The 23,762-nt window shown below is 41.4% G+C and overlaps 1 protein-coding gene across 1 annotated transcript; it reads right to left on the reverse strand.

Moving 5' to 3' along the window:
- Window positions 1-326: 326 nt before the first annotated feature.
- Window positions 327-23,295, reverse strand: LOC5517576. The gene is made up of 18 exons (XM_001637493.3): window positions 22,849-23,295; window positions 21,364-21,411; window positions 20,680-20,883; window positions 19,270-19,476; window positions 18,728-18,848; window positions 17,504-17,616; window positions 15,909-15,980; window positions 14,204-14,425; window positions 12,229-12,405; window positions 9,392-9,577; window positions 8,376-8,510; window positions 6,973-7,238; window positions 6,197-6,281; window positions 4,769-4,876; window positions 3,642-3,752; window positions 2,559-2,687; window positions 1,909-2,043; window positions 327-1,027 (listed from the first exon to the last, which is right to left on the reverse strand). The coding sequence occupies exons 1-18, from the start codon at window positions 22,976-22,978 to the stop codon at window positions 918-920; spliced, it is 2,559 nt and encodes an 852-aa protein (XP_001637543.3). The 5' UTR covers window positions 22,979-23,295; the 3' UTR covers window positions 327-917.
- Window positions 23,296-23,762: the final 467 nt, after the last annotated feature.

A 23,762-nucleotide genomic window follows, 5' to 3' on the forward strand; every position in this document is an offset into this window, starting at 1 on the left:
AGGGAGAGGATGGGGAAGGGGGTGAGGGTGGTGGAGGGAGAGGATGGGGGAGGGGGTGGGGTTGGTGGAGGGAGAGGATGGGGGAGGGGGTGGAGGGAGGGGGTGGAGGGAGAGGATGGGGGAGGGGGAGGGGGTGGAGGGAGAGGATGGGGTAGGGGGTGGGGGAGGGGGTGGGGTAGGGGTAGGGGTCCCAGCACACTTACTGTGTCGCTACGGAGAGGATCCCAAAGGCTGATGGGAAGACAAGCGAAAAAGGAGTTGAGTACCAGATTTGATTCAAGCTCGTTAGTCTATGACGGGGGTGTTAAGTTAAGCCAATTAATGTGTTTCACGGGAAAGTCTATGTATTTGTTTAAAACAAATGTTAAATGCATTAGTTTTCAAGCCACAGGTAAAATGTTATTTCCTATCCTGTTGCCTGTCATCATCAGATAACCGGCTGCACATAGGGCCTTCTGACATAAAATGACTCACCAAAATGTGTTTCTTCTAAAGATAATATATAAAGAAGGTATATCGCTTTTTTTCGTGAAATGCCTTGGTCTAGCGCGCGAGCAGCCTGTGGTAGTAAAAAAAAGATGGTTTCTGTATTACTTTTTCAAAAGGGAGCCATTATAAACACGAATTCCTGCAAGTTTACGTAGAAATTATCCGATTATTGAATAGGGCGATAAAAAACGAAAAATGACTTAAGCAGACTCCCGTTTTGTTAACAAAATCCCGTTCCCTTCACTCAAATCTTGTTTTCCGGCCTAAAAAATTCAAGTTTCCTTCTTCATAACGTGTTAATGACGTTACTCTGAGCTGGACCATAACGCATTGCGACCTCTCCTCAAATACTGCCTGGTTAACCAGGGACGCGACCTTTCTATAACCCCCCCCCCCCCTCCCTACAATGTCTACAGCACTTGGTCCGTCTAGCACTTGTTGCAGCTCCGTTTGCAGTTCTGGTGCATAAAGCGAGCGTTTCGCGAACATTCTCCTTGCGTTGCCCATTTAGCGCATTCCGGATTGTTGTCTCCGCAGACTGCAAAACAAAGTGAGAAAAATGTGTACTGAGGAACTAAAAACATTCACTTCGTAAACAAAAATGCAGTTTTAGATACCGCGGTGTTTTTATTCGCTCTATGCATTCAAGAACGTGTTACGATTTCCAACAGTTTAATCGCCTCTGTCCTGCGTCATTCATTCTGGTTTTCATTGATCAGCCCTGATAGGTTTTCTATCACGCCATCTCCCGACAGGGCAATGAACATTCAAAAGCACCAAATAAAACTCCTTTAGTTTAAATGACGGAAGCTAGAGAGCGATTTGGCAGTTTGGAATCTTTGACGAGAGCTCGCAGTAAACTGAAAAGCGCAGTAAAACCAAAAAAGTTCATTTTCCTTTCCCAACTCATCTCTTTCCTGGCTGCATTCTTCCCTTACATTCCCCAGGCTTCCTTTCATACTCCGTCTCTTTGCCATACGCCACTCCATAATAGCAAATTATTCTTATGACTATTTATTTGTCGCGTGCAAGCACGAGCGGTTGCACAGTGCCTGACATAAACCTACTGACTTCGCGCATCGCGGTACTCACGACACGTTTTGCAGGTTCCAGGGGCAACGGAGTGGTCCTATAAGTGGGAGGAAGGGGCGAGAATTGGGGGGAGGGTTGGGTAGTGGTTTCAGGGGGAAGGGTGGTTGGTGGTTTCAGGGGGGAGTGGTGGGTGGCGGTTCCAATTTGTATTTATAAGAATGCGGGGATTTTAAACTGTTCAACAAATTTGTTGTCGGTTGCATATATACCTCCCCCTTCCGCCGCCCCTGATATCCCATCCATGTGTCAAATCCTTTAGGACAGTTGGCTCATAGTCCTAACTCTCCTCCTCTCTTTAAGATTCCTTAAACTTGTTGATAGACTTACTGCAGACGTTACAGCTCCTTGGGCAGTTCGCCTTCATCCAAACGTGGTTCTTCATGGTACACTCACCCTTGAGTGCCCACCTAAGGCACTCTTCGCTTTTGTCGACACAACTTGCTGATTGAGGTGGTGCACCCTCTAAACAAACAGCGACGAAAAAAAAACGTGTTTCAGATAGGTTTGAGAGACCAATACATACCCGGTAAGACCAATAAATACCCGGCGCGGTTTTGGGATGATGGTGGTGGGGTTAAGGGGTAATATGTATCCCAAGTATTTTGTAGCGTTGAAATTTGTCTAAGTCATGGGTTTGGAGAAAAAAATCATTGGTATTTTAGGGTGGGAGGGGTAAATTTCAAGTATTTTTGTGGCGTTTAGAATGTGGAGAAAAAAATCATTGGTATTTTGGGGGGAGGGATAAATTTCAAGTATTTTTGTGGCGTTGAGAATTTAGATAAAAAATCATTGGTATTTTTGGGGGGAGGGGGAAATTTCAAGTATTTTTGTGGCGTTGAGAATTTGGAGATACAAATCGTTGGTATTTGGGGGAGGAGGGGTGAGATTGGGTGTGGTGATAAATCGTTGGTATTTGGGGGAGACAAACCACTTGAAAGCAAAAGGATGGTGAATCGGGAACTGAACTAAGGATTTACCACATATCCCGCAGCTGACAGGGCAGTAGTGGAACATCCATTTTGTGTTTCTCTGACACTCTCCAGCTTTTGCCCACTTTTGACACTGAAACTCGGACGATCCTTTGAAAGTAGAATCTTCACAAGAACCTGGGAAAACAGCATAATCAGTTAAGTAAACTAACCATAAAATATTACTTGAACAACCGACAATGTTTCAACCAAAAATCAATGTTAATAAATCTTATAAATATTATAGATACAGGTAGATATCCATAAACAGCATATTTCTAGAACCATCTCCACCGCTGTGTATATACAATTTCCAGTCAGAGAAAGCTTAATAGTTAAAGAAAATGAGTCGAGAAGATCGCATGTAAAAGAGCTACTTACGGCAAATCACGCGAAGAGGTCGTATGTGGAAAGGCTACTTACGGCAAATCACGCGAAGAGGTCGTATGTGGAAAGGCTACTTACGGCAAATCACGCGATGAGGTCGTATGTGGAAAGGCTACTTGCGGCAAATCACGCAAAGAGGTCGTATGTGGAAAGGTTACTTGCGGCAAATCACGCGAAGAGGTCGTATGTGGAAAGGCTACTAACCGCAAATCACGCGAAGAGGTCGTATGTGGAAGGGCTACTTACGGCAAATCACGCAAAGAGGTCGTATGTGGAAAGGCTACTTACGGCAAATCATGCGATGTCGAGTGTGGAAGAGCTACTTACGGCAATTCACTAAAGGAGGTCGCATGTTGAAGAGCTACGTGCGGCCAATCACGCAAAGAGGTCATATGTGGAAGGGCTACTTACGGCAAATCACGCGAAGAGGTCGTATGTGGAAGGGCTACTTACGGCAAACCACGCAAAGGGGTCGTATGTGGAAAGGCTACTTACGGCAAACCACGCAAAGAGGTCGTATGTGGAAGGGCTACTTACGGCAAAACACGCGAGGAGGTCGTATGTGGAAGGGGTACTTACGGCAAAACACGCGAGGAGGTTGCATGGTGAAGAGCTACTTGCGGCAAATCACGCGAAGAGGTCGTATGTGGAAGGGCTACTTGCGGCAAATCACGCAAAGAGGTCGTATGTGGAAGAGCTACTTACGGCAAATCCCGCAGCCCTTGGGGCACTTGTCAATCATGTACTCGCGCGTCTTGCTCTCGCATTGGCCATTTTGAGACCACGTGGCACAGTGCTCTACTTTGTCCTTGCAGGCTGCATAACAAATTCAGAAAGTTAAATAGGTAAAAACAGAACAAAAGGACGTTGGTAAGTGACGTTTGGTGGTGTGTCGAGTGATAAACTCTAGTGGCCACACATCACTTGACTTTTTTCATTTTTTCATCAAGGTAATAGGCTTTTCCTTGTCAAGCCACGACAGAACGTAAAAGTACGTTAGTGACACTGTCAAGAGACCTTAAGCAACGCGACGGCAACGTAGACGACGACGGCAGATAACAAGGGGATTTGATTCAAAATTCAATAGCAGCACGTAAAAATCGTTCTGTCTGTCTTTCTGATACATTTGAGCCGTTTTCCTCGAAACCACGACGTAAAAAATCAAACTTTCACGGTCAATTGAGGACGCGGACGTTTGCACTGTAAAATTATCTTACCACGTTCGCTACTACTGTAGAAATGATGTCCTTAGGTTATTTTTATCTGTATCTGACTATAATGTTTTGCTTATTCCATTCATTTAAATTAGAATTGATTGCAAAGCGCGAATAATTTCTTTTTCGATCTCGTTGACCTAGACGTCGTCGTCTTCTTGCTTAAGGCCCCTTTTATCATGGATCTACTTCAGAAAACAACTAAGACCTTCATTAAAATTAAATGTAGCAACAACAACCCCTGGCTAGGACAACGAGATCGAAAAAGATATGTTCGCGCTTGGCGATCAATTATAATTTAAATGCAATGAGGAATAAGCAAAACATTATAGTCAGAGACAAATAAAAAAAAAGGGCATCATTTCTACGTCCGCGTCCTCAATTGACGGTGAAAGTTTGAGTTTTTACGCCGTGGTTTAACGGAAACGGCTAAAATGTATCAGACAGAACGAACTTTTACGTGCTGCTATTGAATTCTGAATCAAATCCCGTTGTTTTCTGCCGTCGTCGTCTACGTTGCCGTCGTCGTTGCTTAAGGTCCCTATTGTCGCGTACAAGTACTAGCGGTTACACATTGCCTGACATAAACCTACAGACTTCGCACATCGCGGTACTCACGACACGTTTTGCAGGTTCGAGGGCAGTTGTTGCTCATCCATTCTTTGTTCTTGATGCAGTCGCCGCCCAAGGCCCATGTCGTACAACTAACATATTTATCCTGGCAACCTGTGGATGGTTATACCAAGTTAAAAGGTAGATCCTAGCTAGTTGGTCAAGTCAGGAAACTAATGGATGAAACTTAATATAGGTAGCAATCTTGACAAAATAGGAGAACAGGCAAGTTTATTTAAGGAGTAGATAAAGACAAGGGGCTCTAATGCAAAATGGTTAACAATAGGAGGCACGCCAGCAAGCAAGAAATGAGGGTAAGCGAAACGTCAAGCTTAACACAAGAGTAAGAAAGCAGACACAGATAAACGAAAAAGCAGCAAGCTGGCAGCGTAGCAAGCGACACCAGACAAAAAGCTAGACATGGAAGAAAGCGCCGCCATACAAGAGCGTGGACAACAAGCAAGAAAGCAAGCAAGCAAGCAAGCAACGCCAAACAAGATAGCGGACAGCAAGCAAGGAACTTCCCTGCTGGCAGAGGCCTCTTTTCTCTGTATTTCGCTGGGCTGGCGTTCGCGAGGAAAAATACCTCTGCCATGGGTCGAAACTGTTTTCGTTGCGCATGCGTGAGCGTTTCTAAGCGACCGCATGACGTGCCAAAGACCATATCATCGCGCGAAAGCTGTCGATGTGTTATTTTTTGTCGTAAATTATGAATCAAACTCCGGTTAGTTCTCCTCTTCGGAAAAAAAAAAACAACTGTTCAATTTCAATCACCAAAAGTATCACTAAAAAGATTGAACAGCAAAGACGAGTTTGTCTTGTCTGTGGGATAAATTTCAAGACATCTGGGCAGGCGAGTTTCTTCAGTAAATATAGCACAGTTTGACTCGAAGAAAATGTTACAAAACTTTTTGGTAAACTTAGATCAGCTAATTCCAGAAGAATATGTAGCTTAAGTCTAGATATTAAACGGAGTAATTAGCTGTAAATGGTAGATTTACTCGTTAGTCAAAAGAGAGAAAATTCTGAATGAAGACAAGGCATTGAATGGCTTCTTTTATAATTCGTCGCGTGATATTTATACGGAGGACGTCGTTTCGAATGCGGGCTTATTATCTCACAGCGGATATACGCTTCACGCATGCGCTAGTCGTTGTGGGCTCAAATAGTGGCCAGTAATTAATGAACGGAGCATGCGCTCTAGATCTCCCGTCCACGATCGTGGACGGCGGTTAGATCAAACGAACTTGCGACCCATGGCAGAGGTATTTATTCCTCGCGAACTCTAGCCCAGCGAAATACAGAGAAAAGAGGCCTCTGCTATCAGGGAAGCAAGGGAGCAGGTAGCACAGAAGTCAAGTGAATAGTATTGAAGACAAGGCACGTGTAGTATTGAAGGCAAGTGAATAGTATTGTTGAATGTCAGACACTTACCGCAAACTCCGTCATCGATGTAGACATCATCGATAGCGATGTCCGAGTAGCCGACCTTTTGCCCAACTTCGCCTTCAATAGCAAGCTAACATAACGAAACACAGATAACCAATTTGTTCGATATTCTGAAATCTAAGTGTAACTTTTCGTATCCCTGATCAGACCCGGGATTGCCCATATATTCCTATTATATCACGAGTGACTGCAGCATATTTCAAGCCTGATCCAGGGCTTTTACCAGGCAAAATATGTTGTACTCTTTGTCCGGCTGTTTACCTGGTATTTTCCTATAATATGACATTTTATCATATGATGACAGCAGGAAATTTGTATCTTAGACGTGATAACATCCTTATCCTTGCGCTCACATACACTGACCTTTCAGGATGTGAGAAAACTTAATGATTTACTTTACCTGGCTGTTTAATTGGTATTTCCCCATGGATGATGGAGTTTTGGTGGCCTGCTTTACCTGGTATTTTCCCATAGATGATGGAGTTCTGTTGACTTTGCCTGGATATTTACATGGCATTTCCCTATGGATGCTAGAATTTTGGTGGCATACTTTACCTAGTATTTTCCTATTAATGGTGGAATTTTGATGGTAATGCTGGCCTTTCCCTATGAATTTTGGAATTCTGGTGGTACGCTTTGCCAGGACGTTTACCTGGAATTTCCCACGGATGTTGAAGTTCTGTTTGTTTTGCCTAGCCGTTTACCTGGCATTTATCTATGAATGTTGGAATTCTGGTTGTATACTGTGCCTGGCCGTTTACCTGGTATTTCCCCATCACATCAATAGTGACGGCAGCTGATTTCCAGCCCTGACCCTGGTCTCCTTGCATGACGAAGATCTGATGGTATGCCTTTCCTGGCTGTTTAAGCATCACCCTAAGTGAGCCTAACGTTCTCCCATACATTGTGTAGTAGAACTTCAAGCATTGGCCGGCTGCCTTGGCAACTAGTTGCTTGCTTTGAATGACGGCTTTGTAGCCTGGCCTGGCGCCTTGGTTCTCAGAGGACTCGACGTACAAGTAATAACCTGAAAATAAATGAAAACATGGCTACTGTCAACTCTTTCGTAATGAGACACTCAAAAGACAAATGAAAACTCCTGTAAACTTTTCGAAGTCTGTAGATCCGACTTGTCTGCTGTTTTTTTGTTTTTGCTTTGTACATTCTTTTAACTTTTAAAAATTCAACTTTCCCTATGTATTATTTGATGCTTTAAAAATAGAATTGAGCTGTTTTGGTTGTATGATGGATTGGAATTCACCGCGATTCAAGCGGATTAAATTCACTACTGAGACGAGTATCTCATTTGCATAGGGTTTCATAGCCTACTAAAACATGGCGTCACGCAAGTTGAATCGACGAGCTATAAGTAGACAATTCTGTATAAACGATTCTGTAAACGAGCATATTCGACCTAATATGATCCCATTGGCGACCTGTGTGCTGATTATAATACAGCAGCCTTATGGGCTTCCTGTGTGATAGTTAAAACAGCAGTTCCATTCATAGATTTCCCCCGCTATTTTTTGTCAAGATTGAGTCCGAAAGTGATAGCGATAACTATAAGTGGTAACTATCATTTGCAAACCCTAACCTAGAGTGCAGGAATCAGAGTGCAAGGGTCAGGTTAATGATAGGCAGTTGCATCTCAATTCTCACTACCTCCTGATAATATTTTCCCCGTGGTGTCATAACGAATAGGCCGACCACAGCAGATCAGGTATGTTTGGTGTTCATGGGCTACCTGTGTACTTACCACAGCCGCCCCATCGTACCCCTCTCTTTGGTGTTATCACGTATAGGTTTGGTGCACATGGGCCACCTATGTACTTATTACAACCTCCCCCAGTGGTGTTATATCGCATCGGCCCCATGGTTATTGGCTACCTGTGTACTTATTACCACAGCAGCCCCATCGTACCTTTCCCCGTAATGTGATCTCGCATCGATTCTGTGTTTATGGGCTACCTGTGTATTTATTACCACAGCAGCTCCATAGTACCTTTCCCCATGGTATGATCTCGCATCGGCCCCATGGTTATGGGCTACCTGTGTACTTATTACCACAGCAGCCCCATCGTACCTTCCCCCGTGGTGTGATCCCACACCGGCCTCATGTTTATGGGCTATCTTTGAACTTATTACCATAGCAGCCCCATCGTACCTTCCCCCGTGGTGTGATCTCGCATCGGCCCCGTGTCCATGGTCTGTGTGAATCCCTTGTGCCGTCTCCATGAAAGCTGACCGCCGCTGTTATACCACATACCAGCACCGGTCTCAAAATCTGTGTCATACCACTCTGAAAATAAAACAAGATGGACCATCGTGATACCCGAAACACATTCTGTCTCAAATTTTATTCTAGTGTTCAATGTGCGTAGTGGAATGCACACCCACAGGTCCGTACCGAGGATGCGCAACACCCCCACCCCCCCTCTCCCCCTTGGCCGCTAAAGTGGGTCATTTCATATTGAACACGATCTTAAAATACTATCCTTTCCCTATATAATGGTACATAATGCGCTCACCCCTCCCACTTGCCGCCAAAATGTGGGTCATTTCATCTTCAACGATCGTCAAATACTATCCTTTTACTATATAATGGTACATAATTCTTATGACTGCGCTCACCCCTCCCCCTAGCCTCCAAAATGTAGGTAATTGCCTATTAAAGGATCGTCAAATACCATGCTTTTTTCATAAGATACATATGAATGTGCACCCCTATGCAAATCCTGGGTACGCGCCTGGGTGCTCGCGTGAAAAAGAAAAAGGACTTTTTATCCTATTTCTTTTGACAAGAGGGTACAAAATCATGCCTTATTTAAACCATCCATGGACATTATTACAAACCCTTTCTCTCTTCTTGTTATGTAGGTCTACCCTGAACGAGGTCGCGCTCTTGAAATGCGCGCTCTTGTTTAAAGAATGTCGATCAACCCCTCCTTTGTTATTGTTGATTATTAAAAATATTATGGTTTATTCGCAAGGAAACTTCAAAAAAACAATCTATGCGTTATTGAGTACGATATTTGATTGAAGTTCTCGTGGTTACTCGCTTGAATTAGTCAATAAAAATGGATGCTTTGTGTGACGGCATTGAAATGGAACGGCGTTATTGGCCTCTTTATATTAAATACACATGACGAAATAAGATCAACAACAAAACACTAGACTAACCTAATTTGCATCTTCTCACGGTGCATACCGCTGTCTGCTTGTTACTGCCGGCGCACGTCTTGCCATATTTGGAGGGCGCAGGAGCGTTGCATGACCGATGGCGTGACTGCACACCGTTATCACATGTCACGCTACAAGAACTCCATTCACTCCAGCGACCCCAGTTACCATCGATGGCGTCACGTGCTGAAAGGTAGAGTCCTATGAGAAACTTTACGTAGCCAATAAGCAACGGTAAGGGTAATCTATGGTGGTGTTTGAGGAGATGATAATCATTCTTTATATTTTCACCACGTAAAACAAAAAGATAAAAATAAACACAAATAGTAAATAAAATAATCTACACGTGATGATTGGTGATAAAGGGAGTCCAATTCATGGTACAATATACCACACACCAACTTAAATAATAGAAAGAGACTATGATATAAGACATATAGAGGAAACGTTGTCGTTTTGGGAGTCTGGTACCGAGTAATTTTTTTTTAGGGACCTTCTCAACTAACTGAAGATGGTAACAGTAACTGTTTTTCTCTTCTGGTGACAAGTCATAAAGTTTACGAAGCCCCTGGGGTACGTTAACCTTAAAAATTACAAGAATCATGCAGATTTTCCAAATAAGGAATATAATAGTTTCCTTATATGGAAGTGACCGCGTTTGCCAAAAACGACAATTTTTGGCTCAATTTTCTTGATATGGAACGAATCCCAGTGGTCCATGGGGTCGTCCTTGGAAGCTATTTTTAGATTACGCGAGTTTGTCAATCATAGCGAGTTTGTCAATCATATATTGTTCGTCGCGCCATATTTGGTTATGGGCACCTCGCGAGCTAGTGCATTTTCACAAACTTTTTTTCCCTCTGCACTTTTTACTTCGTTCGTTACCTGTTTTTATCCTTTTAGCTGCTCCTCATAGCTCATGATCACAATACTACTCGTAGGGTGGTGTCCTGGTATCTGTTAAGTTATCTGATGTTAAGTTATTTAAATGTTATTTAAATAATTGAACGGGAAGACGTCGAGGAGAAGGCGATTTTGGAGCATATTCAAAGTGCATCGTGCAGACTTCTAAAAAGTTCTTTATCTCTAATTCGGTGAGATCCTAGGCATTATCAGAATCTAATGTTATGTATTTTAATACAAGAAGGCTCTTTGATTTTTAATATTTTTAGATGAATGAACTTCATTTCTTCACGCAAATGTTCAAAAATTAAGTCACTCAAGAAACCCTTGTTACTGGAATAAAGATTTACTTCACTATAAAGACTTGAAATCTTTTATTTGTGAAATACATGTCTTAATAACCACAATATCGGTGTGAATATAATGGTTTTAAGTTCTGGGTGTATCTTTTTCATTAAAAGGGATTTGGAAGAGATTTGTGTGTTGTAAACACAGATTTATGATTGATTGTTGTTTTATACTTATACTTACTTTGAGAATCAGCTGTGAAAACTTTTACTTGGGAAAATGATCGCATAGTCTAAAATCACGCACTCTATGCATTTAAATGTATTTAATGTCCGAGAAACGGTTGATTGGATCCAGAGTACTCTATAGAAAATCATTTTCACAGCGTTCGTGAAAAAGGTAAGAATTTTTGTTCAAAACGATTTCCAAAACATCCTTTGCCGGTTCACATCGCTCAAGATGTGATCGCGCGGTAGACTAGTGTTGCTAGGATAAGTGAGCGCTAGCCAACCAGAGGCGTATCTAAAAATAACTGCTTGTTCTAAAAATATATTTCGCGGACGACATCATTGGAACATACCCTAATACGGAGATTCGTTCTCTTACATCATGGCCTCTTGATAATAGTTATTCTTATTTTCATGCATCATCGAACTATCATGATGATAGTTCGATGATGCTGGTAATGTTGATAATGACTAACACTATGATGATACTGCTGCTGATGATGATGATAGTGTTGACGATGATGACGGTCCTGATGATGTCAGTAATGTTTGAGGTTATTGTGATGTTAATGACGATCATGATCATCATTATGATGATGATGATGATGGTAATAATGATGTTGTTGAGGATAATCCTGATGATGATGCTGATGATAATTATGATGATGATTATTATGATAATGATATGATAATGTAATAATGACGTCAGTTGCATATCAAGAAAATTTTGCCAAAAATTGTCGTTTTTGACAAACGCGGTCACTTCCATATAAGGACACTAATATATTCCTTATTTGGAAAAACTGCATGATTTGCAGTTTGCATAGGGCCTGAAATTTGTATATTATCGTACGTATTCGTACCATGGCACCTGGGAAGAAGGGGGACTTAAAAGGGGAATAATGATTGTGATACGGGTAGAGGTAGGTGGCAGGGGTAAGGACTGGAGGGTAAATATGGGGATAATGCTAGAGTAAGTGGAGTTGGACTATCAGGAGGGTTTGGGATGGTGATGGGGGAATGGTGAGTAGAGGTATAGACCGGAAAACAAAAAGGCTGGTAAGGGGTAAGGTGTACATGCTGGTGGAGAAAGGAGTAAGTTAAAATAAAATGAGAAAACAACAAAGGTCAGAAACATGCACATAAATGTATGATAAATGACAGTAAATAAGGAATAAGACATTTCATAGAGCTCAATGAAAGGTTAAGCAGCCTCACGTATGTTCTAGTACAGGGTTTATCATCAGGTGGTAAGAAAAAGTACTAGTCAAATACGAAGAAGAGAATGGAAACTGGGAGCCAAGGGGTGCTAGGGGGAGGAGGAAATTTGGAGATACCTAGTAAGGAGAACGTTCGCATTTGAGACGTGTTTCAAAGTGAATGAGTGGCTAGCCAATTCACCTTCTTAGTATCCCTTACCTCGCTTCTCGGCCTCGGTGCACTTTCTCACGTCACGCTCTATCCCGTACACGTTCACGTTTCCTCCGCACTGCCGCTTTGCGTCACCTGAGTGATAGCAATACCGCTCACGGCTTTTGTAGCCGTCCTTATCACATGGTAGGAAATCGCTCCACTTAGTCCATCCATGAAATTTTGCTGACAATAGATGTGACAATGACTGAGTGGGGCCATAAAAGATATCTACCCCTACCCCCTGTGGATAGCTTCAAATGAAATAAACTCATTGAGCTGTTATATAAGGGATGGTTAACTTGCCCTGAAGGTTTATTTTTACACCAGTAAAAGCCTGCGGTGGAAGCTTGTGGTTAGTTGCCTGGTGTTTGCCGTTGGTTGATTCAGTAATAGACCTTTTCGCGGTTACTTGGAAGGCCTGTGTTTTTATACGAAAGAGAGGCTCAAATAGGTATGTCAAGCCATAACAAACCACTACTGAAGATAACAGCATTTTGGGCAAATGCTTTGGCTGATCGTTTGTTTTGAAATAAAGAATACAACCCGACACACACGCCGCTGCATTCCCGCCAAAACTTGCTCGTCTTAGCTTCTCTTTGATGTATAACCACAGGACTCCCAAGTAATGGCCCAATGCATTTATTTTGTCTCAAGTCCTGACAAGAATAACTTCCCCTTCCTGATCCAAGAACAAAATTTTATAACTGAAGCCATATAGCCATGCGCATGCCGTATTTAGTTATTGTATGCTTGTTAAGGTATATTTGCTTTTAAATCGTATAAATGATCCTAGTTGTGTCCCAGCTAGAAAGATTGGGACCAACACAAAAAAAGAACAACAACAACAACAACAAGCCCAAATATTGTCTATTCAACAAATAGACTCATTTTTGCGTGCGTCTGTCCTCTAATAGAAGCACAGATGACGTCACATCGTGTCATGAACAAAAATTACGCAACGAGACGCAGTGAGATCTATTTATTTTATACAACAATTGAAATGTTTCCCTGCTAGCAGAGGCCTCCTTTCTCTGTATTTCGCTGGGCTGGCGTTCGCGAGGAAAAGAGACCTCTGCCATGTGCCGAAACTGTTTTCTTTGCGCATGCGTGAGCGTTTCTAAGCGACCGCATGACGTGCCAAAACCCGTACCATCGCGCGAAAGCTGTCAATATGCTTTGCATGGGTTTTTTCGCAAATTATGAATCAAACTCCGGGTAGTTATTCTTTTCGAAAAAAGAAAACAACTGTTCAATTTCAATCACCTAAAACGTCACTAAAAAGATTGAACAACAAACGCATCAAAGACGAGTTTTGTTTTGTTTGTGGGATAAATTTTCAAAACATCTGGGCAGGCGAGTTCCTTCAATGTTAATATCGCACAGTTGGACTCGAAGAAAATGTTACCAAACATTATGGTATTTAGATCAGCTTATTCCAGAAAAATATGCAAAAGCTATAAAAGCGGAAGATTGACTCGGTAGTCAAAAGAGAGAAAATTCTGAATGAAGAAGGCATTAAATGGCTTCTTTTATAATTCGTCGCGTGATATTTCTACGGATGCTCGCTTATTATCCCGCAGCGGATATACGCTTCGCGCATGCTCTAGTCATTGTGGACTCAAATAGTGGCCAGTAAACAATGAACGAAGCATGCGTTCTGTATCTCCCAGTACAACAAAGTTTCGACCCAAGCCAGAGGTCTTTTCTCTCGCGAACGCCAGCCCAGCAAAATAAAGAGAAAAGAGGCCTCTGCTAGCAGGGAATAAATATGTTTTCTTACGTTGCAATCTAGTTTTGGGGAATTGCGCGCTCCTCCACTAGTCCGCGTCCTCTACTAACACATGGACCCTTGACTAATCAGAGCGCGCGATTTACGAGTGTATTTTTATATTCCATATATGGTTAAAACATCCTTCCTTTAATATATATGTCTACGGTGGGGGGGAGTGGGGGGGGGGGGGGGGTAATCGTATCTACTTACTTTGACAATCGTACAGTGTATTGATCTCAATGACATCTTTTGGGCTAAGTGCAGCGCCAGTCCCCCCAAATTTTTTATTTGGGTTGCCTATAGCAACGACTGTAGGCTGGCCATTCTTCGTGAATGCTTTGCGGTCGTAGTGCATAATGGAGTCGTAGTCGTAATCCTTGCCAAGCTGGTCTAAGGTCTGGAACGTGTACTTGTCAAACTGGTCCTGAAATCCTTAAAGCAAAAACAGGTGATTTTATGTTTAACTCTATTGCAATTCGAAGGTAAAATGCTGCTTTTCCTGAAGCTAGTTTACTGGGCCCAGCCCCCAGTATTATAGACGACCACACCATTATATGGACTACATACGTGAATATAATCTCGATTTGCGTACGGCTAAAAAGCCGCTCGAATATTCCACTTATTGCAACTACAGTGAAACTGAAAGATTCAGAATCAGTATAGATAAATATTTCTGTGTTGGAGTTTACTATCGAGCGAGGACGCTAACTACACTTGTTAATTAGAACTCCTTGTTCCTTTATGGAATTTTCAATTCTCAAATTCCAAAAAGGCCCCTGAGCTTTTCAAATAGGTTTTGTTGGTCTCATTTTATTGCTGTTATTCAAACTACTTCAATTTCATCGTATAATTTTACATACCAACTCGCCATCACCAATGTTCAACTCGCCACCAGTGGCGAGTCGAACATCGGTGGTGGCGAGTTGGTTGGTGGCGAGTTGGTTGGTGGCGAGTTGGCTATGGTGGCGAGTTTGCCTGATACCGTATGGACACGCCCAAAGCCGCATTTAATATAATTAATTTTAGCCTAAGCAGGTTCCTATTTAACGGGTACTATTTTAAATTTTAGGCTACTAAGGTTCTCAAATAGGTTCTTGATGTTAAGGAAAAGTTATTATACTAATTCAAATAAGATTGCACGTAGAAAACATGTCTCTTGTTACCAACACACATTGAAAATCGAAAAAAATGGCTTCAATTGTTTTTTTTTGCTTTTTGTAAATCAATTCATAATAAATGAGTTGTTTTTAAAACTCTTTGTTATTGTTATTTCCTTATCAATGGAGGCAAGTTGTACCATCCAATATCATTATCGTTCAAGGCCATGAGTCTTTTAAATTATAGGTCATAGATAATAGAGTAGCTAGGATTTATCAGGTTAAAAGTTGCTTGAATGTAATATGACCTATGTCCAGGAAAAGGTGTGCTTGAGTGTTAAACATTCAATGTCCAGGCTAAGATGTGTTTAAATGTAATAGGACCTATGTCCAGGAAAAGGTGTGCTTGAGTGTTAAATATTCTATGCCCAGGCTAAGATGTGTTTAAATGTAATATGACCTATGTCCAGGAAAAGGTGTGCTTGAGTGTTAAATATTCTATGTCCAGGCTAAGGTGTGTTTAAATGTAATATGACCTATGTCCAGGAAAAGGTGTGCTTGAGTGTTAAATATTCTATGCCCAGGCTAAGATGTGTTTAAATGTAATATGACCTATGTCCAGGAAAAGGTGTGCTTGAGTGTTAAATATTCTATGTCCAGGCTAAGGTGTGTTTAAATGTAATATGACCTATGTCCAGGAAAAGGTGTGCTTAAGTGTTAAATATTCTATGCCCAGGCTAAGATGTGTTTAAATGTAATATGACCTATGTTCAGGAGAAGGTGCGGTTAGTGTGTGAAACACGTGGCTCATTTCTTACCGGGTATTATGTTTTCCCACTTGATCTCAACGTACTTGTCACGGTCATCACGTGCTTGCTCGTGAAAAAAACCTGTGAAAAATATATAGCCATCATGTTTTCAGTTACCGTTGTATGCAAGTGACTCGAGGTCCAACATAATCAGCCAAAATAGGGGCTAAAGCTCGCAATTAGAAACTATGTATTATGTACCAACGATGTCACAAGTAAGGGTTAGATAATGGACACGAGTGTTCTATGGGATTTAGGGAACGAATTAACAAAAATCAGTGAGTGCGTTAGCACAAAATTTAATTTCAGGAATTAAAATCAGCCAAAATAGGGGCTAAAGCTCGCAATTAGAAACTATGTATGATGTACCAACGATGTCACAAGTAAGGGTTAGATAATGGACACGAGTGTTCTATGGGATTTAGGGAACGAATTAACAAAAATCAGTGAGTGCGTTAGCACAAAAATTAATTTAAATTAACACTGCCACGAGACATTACAAAATGCTTTTATACTAGATGTCACTAGCAAATCAACATCATTAAATGTAAAACAATTAAAATAAAATCTTATCTACTGTTGAAGGCCATCGTAGGGTTGTCAAAATTAAAAAAATTCAAAGTTATCAAAATTATTAGGCAAAACAGTGACGAGTCAATTGCGTGCGAATAAAACTAGATTTCTTGCTCTGTTGAAATGTTATTCATCGCTGCAAGACAAGAAGCCAAGAAGAGCCCCGAAAAGAAAGCGCGCGGTTTTAAAAGCCATTCGGCGAAAAAAAGAAAGAAAAGAGTAAGCGGGAAAGAATCCCCCGTCAAAACACGAAAAAGTACGCTCTGAAGACACGAGAAGATAAGGATAAACCATGGTCTTCAGGTATTATTTCTTTGCTTCCATCGCTGAGCTATGTTGAAATATTTGTGAATAACTTTGATATTATTTACAATTAACAGTGTATTTTTCCCCTTTTTTCTCTAGGAAGTAAAGCAGTGGAGGATTTTGAATAACAGAGATACTCAGTGAGATTTCTAGTTTAAAATTAACGTTGTATTTTTGCCCTTTTTTACTAGTACATATGTAAAGCAGTGGAGGATTTTGAATATCAGGGACATTGAAAGAGGTTTGTAATTAGTAGTCATGTACTTGCCTGAGAAAAAGGGCGCAAAGAGGGCGCAGGCGGAGAGGGGACCTAAGGAACTAAACGGTTTATTTTGATCTTTCTTTTTTCGAACGAATTTTCCTTCACGTTGACTGTTTCGCACGGTCGTGGACATAGTTTCGAAGGCCGATAGGCCCACTTGGACTTAAAAACGTTTTCTATGGTCGTCATTTTGGTTATATAATGTTGCTGTAATGTCACTGAATTGTTCATGAGTGTTAAAAGCATTGTTTTTTCTATCGATTTATTTTACTTAATTAACGTTGATTCGTTACATTAGCTTTAGATTGAAAGACTGAAACTACTTGCTAGTGAAGCGTGTTGTCTCTTTGAACTGAATGATAAACTGATTTACGACCGCGCGCAAGAGCTTAAGAGGGTAGCGGTCAATTTGGCTTACTTCGTTAGTGAAAACCTGACTTCAGACACCGTTCATGTGGCTTACCTATGGCGTGTACAAGCTCGTGTATGATGGTACCCACGTGATTACACCCGAGACCAAGAGAGAGGGTCTGAGCGCCGTCCTGGTAATAACTACGTCCAACCTTGGACGAGCAGCTAAATAAATAAATAAATAAATAAATAAATAAATAAATAAATAAATAAATAAATAAATTAATTAATTAATTAATTAATACAAATTCGTGAGTGGAGGTGGGGGACTTTAACAGTGTTAAAATTAACAGTGTTAAGAAAATGATTTTTATTAACCCTTAATTATCACCGAATTCTGGCATGGCCGATGTTTGCTCCTAGTAGTACAGCGTGTATCTACTTTTTTTGCAGTTCTTACACCTCTCTGGCTATATATGTGATATCAGTCGTTTTTCTAGCTCGCTCGGCCATTTCCTTATTAGGAATTACAAACCATATTTGGGAGTCCGCTTCAATCATTCTTTCGCTTTTGTATCGCTCTAGAGTTTTGTAAGTCGAGAATTTCCACGTAAACTTGCAGGAATTCATGTTTACTACGATTTTGCTGGCAGCCATTTTGGAAATGGAGCCGAGTCCCTAAGTTTTAGAATATCACAGGTCTCCCGCGCGCTCGCCCCAGGCTCTTTTAGACCTTTTAGAAAAACGACAGCCATTGATTGGTTTTTGTAATCTTTCTTTTGCGTTCTATTCACGAGGAGCTAGCGCCCAGACGTCTCGTGCCCAGACGCCGTGCGATGCATATTGGGGAGGTTGAACAAGCGCACGGTGCATGACGGTCAGGATGCGGTTTCGGGGTCGGAAATCGCTTTTTTTTTTTCGTCTCGGCTTCAGGATTCCTGTGGATGTCCACACAACAGCAAATAACGACTGGGAACCAGTCTGGAGCTAGCGTCACAGCGCACCCCTCCCTAGCTCCAACGGATGTGTAGACGCACATGTTCGCAGGCGTTACAATATTCAATCATGACCTTGTTAGCGGTAGCCTACCCCGCAGGCGTTTTCAGGCAGGCGTCGCTCGCTAAAAAGCCCTGCGAGGGTGGCTATGTTAGCCGGTGACCTAGGTGGGAATATTGTACCTCTGAAACAATGTCTTTTGGTGACTTGTTACGGGGCAGTAATTCTGGGGTGTGATGGATAAAAGAGAAATGCAAACGGATGTGGTTAAAGAAAAGATGCCAGGCGCCTTGGTGAGGAGAAATGTGTTGGTGAGACTGATGTAGCTTTCAATCCTTACCCATTTGTGTTGATTAGCTGAATGTAGTTTTTGTATCTCCCTGGGACCCAGGGCACGAATTTCAAACACGTCTTGCTTTGGATTTCATTTATGGCCTTCATAAAATTTCCTCGAATCTTAGCTAAAATACAACCATAAAGATAATTTCAAGAAATGAATCAGACAGACAGCAGACACTCCTATACTGTAGTTGGCGCTCAGCGGGGGTGCTTAAACGGGGATGCGTTTATTTTCAAAATCCGTCTTATTTCTAGATAGAAAGTGTTTTACAACGTGCAAGGGGTAATAAGCTTTTGATGATAAAATTTTAAGGCAAGTAGTACGGTCAGTTTTAGTTACTGCCCTTCTAACGTAAAGTCCCTTCGTCTTCGGGACGCTATTGTGTACGCGAGGTACTTATTAAAGGGAGGCGTTTAATAGGAGTGCGATGGCTTGTTTTCTCATTGATAGCGTTTCCCTTATAAGGTCAGTGTAATGTCGACCTCGCCCTAACCGCACCCTTTACACCCCTCTCCCCCTGAGGCCTAATATTGCGCTCTTACCCATATATCCAGGTATCTGATAGGGAATAACCCTTGTCTGCCAAAGCCGCTTTCTTCTATTGACTGCGTTCCTCTTTTCTTCCTGGTCAGCGGCTGTGGAAGGCGCGTGCGCGTTGCGGCGAGACCGGGACCTGACGGGTAGCCCCAGGGCCTCCTCGATCTCTTCGTCCAATTGAATATCTCCTTGGTATAGGTGGAATCCATCACCTGGAAGAGAAAAATTGAAGTTCAATAATATCTCCCCTCCCGTTCGGTCCAAACTTCCTTATTACATATTAAATTTAAAATTTTCGCGACAAAATTTCTGTGTAAAGCGTTTTGTGTACTCACTTAATTTTCCCTCATCCAAATTCTCACGTCATTTTATTCTTGTAAATTTTTAAAAATCACGTGATGTGCGAAATTGAAGTGACGCGCAAACAAATGTAGCAAGGAAGCTAACGCTATCACCCAAAACACTCAGCAAAGGAAATGATTCGAATTTCGGAGTTTACACAAACATAAATCTTATAGACTGACCGATGACCGTCATGGTGATCATATCGCTTTTCCGAAGCCTTCCTTGCCTCTTAGGGAGAGGTCATTTATTACTGATGGGGGGGGGGGGGCTGGCAAATATGTAGGGGGGGGCTACATCTTTTGGGCGCCGATTTAGGGGGGTCACATATTTTGGGCTGTCATTACAGGGGGAGTCCCATTGCAAAACTCAGACTCAAATGTCTTTGTTAAAATTGTCGACGACGTAGTCGTTTTCTAGCGACACCGGTATTTGTTGTTTATCCCTGTGCCACTCCTTAACTTAATTAAACAGGGAAAAATTGCCATAATAACTGATCTATATTTTAATAAAGGTTATATTCAGTTACACTCAGTATATCAAATCTATTATTATCTAATATAAAAAAAAGTGGAGTTGATGATGGGGGGTTGCAAGTTTTTGGGCCTCCGGTTAGGGGGGGGGGGGGTGGGGATCAAGATTTTTGGGCTTGTATTTGAGGGGGGGGGGTCACGATTTTTGAGCCCAGGGTTTTGCAAAATTCCAACTCCCCCCCCCCCCCCCAGTAATTAATGACCGATCCCTTACAATTACAATCACAATTTGCCTCCAGTTACAATTTTAATTTTAAGGCAGTAAAGTCGTATTTTTTTTATTGTAAAATTAAATGGCTGCTTTTGTAGTCTGGTTTTGTAGTCTGGTCTGGTTCTTCTTGCGAATTTCAAGAAAGCCGAAGTTATAATTGTTTTCTTTGCTGTATTTAGTTTTACCGCTTGTAGAAAAAAGAAGGGTGTGTCCGCGACGCGGTTAGCGTTTTTTGCTGGTTAGGGCAAACAATTTTGATTGATTTGTAGGAGCATAGTTGGATACACGGTTGCGCGGAGTGGCAAATTATATCAATTTATCGGTATTACCTTCGTTGACCTCATCAATCTTTTCCCACACATTATTGTCAGGCGTTCCTAGATTCTCCACAGCATCCCTGTTGCCAAATCCTGTTTCTATTTTTCGCTTGCACGGGACTGTTCCGGCCGTTTTGCAATCGGGCAGAAGTACTTCTTGCTTCGCTTGGTGCGCCATGTTGACAGCTAAAATCCTCCCATGGGCGGAATCGTATTCTAAGAAAACACACAAGATTTTGCGATTCTCAGAATTCAATAAAAGGCAACTTTCCAAATCAACCTGTCTCCTCATTGCCTTGACTGCCGATGGAACTAATAGGTAAAATACATAATTGGCAAATCATTTAATAATAATAAATATATATTTACTAAATGATTATCAATTGATATAAAAAATTGAAAATAATTAATAATTGAAATTCGGATGAGTGTAATTGATAGAAATTGATATCTGTTGATAGAAATTGATGACAATTGATGATCAAAATTATAAATGATAGAAATTGATAAGAAATCTAAATAACAATCAAGTCAATTTAATGAATATAAATCGATAAGAATTTGTATGATATCAATTGATAACAGGAAATATTTGAGCGAGTATCAATTGTTTTCAATTGCTGAATTGGAAACCATGTAGTAAATTGACTTTTGATTATCAATTTTTATCAATTAGTTGCGTCGCGGTTGACTTACCTCGGTTTGCAATTGCATCGATGTCTTCGTCAGTAATAACCTTAGAATCTAAAGAGAAAAAATAGATATCAACACAGAAAGATGTTTGGTTGTGTTTAAAACAATGGGGGACTTGCGCTTAGAGATCACGTGACCTTGTGGCGTCAAATCCGAGTTCGAGTTAGCGGGGAGTTCGAGTTATCAGAGTTCGAGTTAGCGGGGAGTTCGAGTTATCCGAGTTCGAGTTAGCGGGGAACTCGAGTTATCCCAAGTTCGAGTTAGCGGGGAGTAAGAGTTATTTGGGTTCGAGTTAGCGGGGAGTTTGAGTTATCCCAAGTTCGAGTTAGCGTGGAGTTCGAGTTATCCGAGCTTCATTTAGCAGGGGAGTGCCTAGGTCCAGTGCCTAAATACACTATTTTTCTTTATAAGAACGTCTTATTTGCAATTGAGCTGAGCCGTTCACTTATAAATGTTCTTAATTCTTTCTTTTTTTTACGAAATTTATCGTTTTCAAATGATTGGCGCTGTCGTCGAACATGTTCTTCGACAGTGGCGATAGTCGCGACGCGAGCGAATATATTTAAACCAGCCTTTGTTATGAAAACACCACAATTGAAAAAAAGAAAAATAAGCTTCCTAGGCATTTATTATGCGAACTCCCTTCATCCCTTTGTAGTACAGAATGGACAAAGGGTTACACACGTGTGATGTGATAATAACGATGACCTGTTAATTAGAATGAAAATTCTCAAACAATGCCGAGGTATGCCTCTAACCGTCAAAAACGGTAACAAAGGGTTCCGAGTACTTATTCGCGCCAAAAAAGGGATAATAACGATGACCTGTTAATTAGAATGAAAATTCTCAAACAATGCCGAGGTATGCCTCTAACCGTCAAAAACGGTAACAAAGGGTTCCGAGTACTTATTCGCGCCAAAAAAGGGATAATAACGATGACCCGTCAAAAGGTTAATACTCCAAACAATACATACGGAGGAGTTAGCTCCAACCGTCACAAGCGTTCACGAAAGGTTCCAAGTTCTTATTCTCGCAAAAAAGGACTCAAAACCTTATATAATAGCGCCTGCAGGAGTGTTGTGTTTCGATGTGTTGCTATTATCTGACCCTTGATTCCATACTAGACGTTTTATGGAAATAAATCAAAACAAGGTTGAAATAATGGTATGTCTAATACCCCTGTGAGAACAGAGTAGCTTTGCTTGACGTTTCCAGCGTTAGCCCTTCGTCGGAACGAAAAAAAAGTTTTAGACTTTTTTCAAGGTCTTTTACTGCAAATATGATTTTGATATTAGATTGAAGTATGAATGTTTGTAAAAAACAACTTTAGCACTCTAAGAACCCCGATAAGTAAATAAATCTAGCAGTTTTTGCATAATGACAGTTTTTAAAACTATAGTTTTATGATATCACAAGAGAGATGGAGGAAAATGCTACGATGTTTCTCACTAAAGATCAAAGTGTACAGAAGCTCATAATTTCTCTTACCTTTGATTCGACCTTCTAGGATGTCAAATAAATCCCTTCCGTCATGCTTTGTGTTACTATCTAGGATCGCTCCACTCACAGAACAAAATAGTATCACTAGCACAACTATCACATCTTGTTTTAACTCCATTGCAGTCTCAAGCGTCTACTGTGAGAGCGCGCGTGAAGAGACCGTTTTATGCTATTTTGCCCAGGCTGAAAATGTGATCTGATGTCCTGTTGTGATGTGTTTACTTTGGATGCCCATCAGTGCGTATCAAACGTGTTGTTCAAAGTTCGTTACTTTGGCGCGCGCGCCACAGCTAGACTCATTTAAAAGCATTATTGCCATAAAAATACTGTAAGCCGACCGTTTAGAAAAACTATGCACTATTTTTGATAGCCAGCGGGGTTGACTGGTAAAGTAAGCACGAGTTAAAATAGACAGGGCCTGGCCATAATAAGGTCAAATGCATAAAATCTAATGTTCCATCCGTCACGCAACATCCAGGTACGGCTTGTGTGACACGAGCTGTGACGAATCTTTCAGTGACGCAAAAACCGTAGCCTGAGTATCAGGCGATTTTATTTTTCGAAATAGGAGGGCCTGTTCCCTGCTAGCAGAGGCCTCTTTTCTCTGTTTTTTGCTGTGCTTGCGTTCGCGAGGAAAAGAGACCTCTGCCATGGGTCGAAACTGTTTTCGTTGCGCATGCGTGTGCGTTTCTAAACGACGGCGCTAGACGTGCCAAAACCCGTACAATCGCGCGAAAGCTGTCAATATCCTAATATGCTTTGCATGGGTTTAGTCGCAAATTATGAATCAAACTCCGGTTAGTTCTCCTCTTCGAAAAAAGAAAACAACTGTTCAATATCAATCACCTAAAACGTCACTGAAAAGATTGAACAGCAAACGCAGCAAAGACGAGTTTTGTCTT

Source organism: Nematostella vectensis, chromosome 11, assembly GCF_932526225.1.
Source record: "Nematostella vectensis chromosome 11, jaNemVect1.1, whole genome shotgun sequence".
In the NCBI taxonomy this organism is placed as follows: domain Eukaryota; kingdom Metazoa; phylum Cnidaria; class Anthozoa; order Actiniaria; family Edwardsiidae; genus Nematostella; species Nematostella vectensis.

Bases quoted from the DNA above. Each gene is read 5' to 3' on its own strand.
- LOC5517576 (XM_001637493.3), bottom strand. From the start codon at position 22,978: ATGGAGTTAAAACAAGATGTGATAGTTGTGCTAGTGATACTATTTTGT. The intron at 21,412-22,848 runs GTAAGAGAAATT...TTTTCTCTTTAG, and splicing joins CCTAGAAGGTCGAATCAAAG to ATTCTAAGGTTATTACTGAC. The intron at 6,282-6,972 runs GTAAACGGCCAG...TCGTTATGTTAG, and splicing joins ATGTGATGGGGAAATACCAG to CTTGCTATTGAAGGCGAAGT.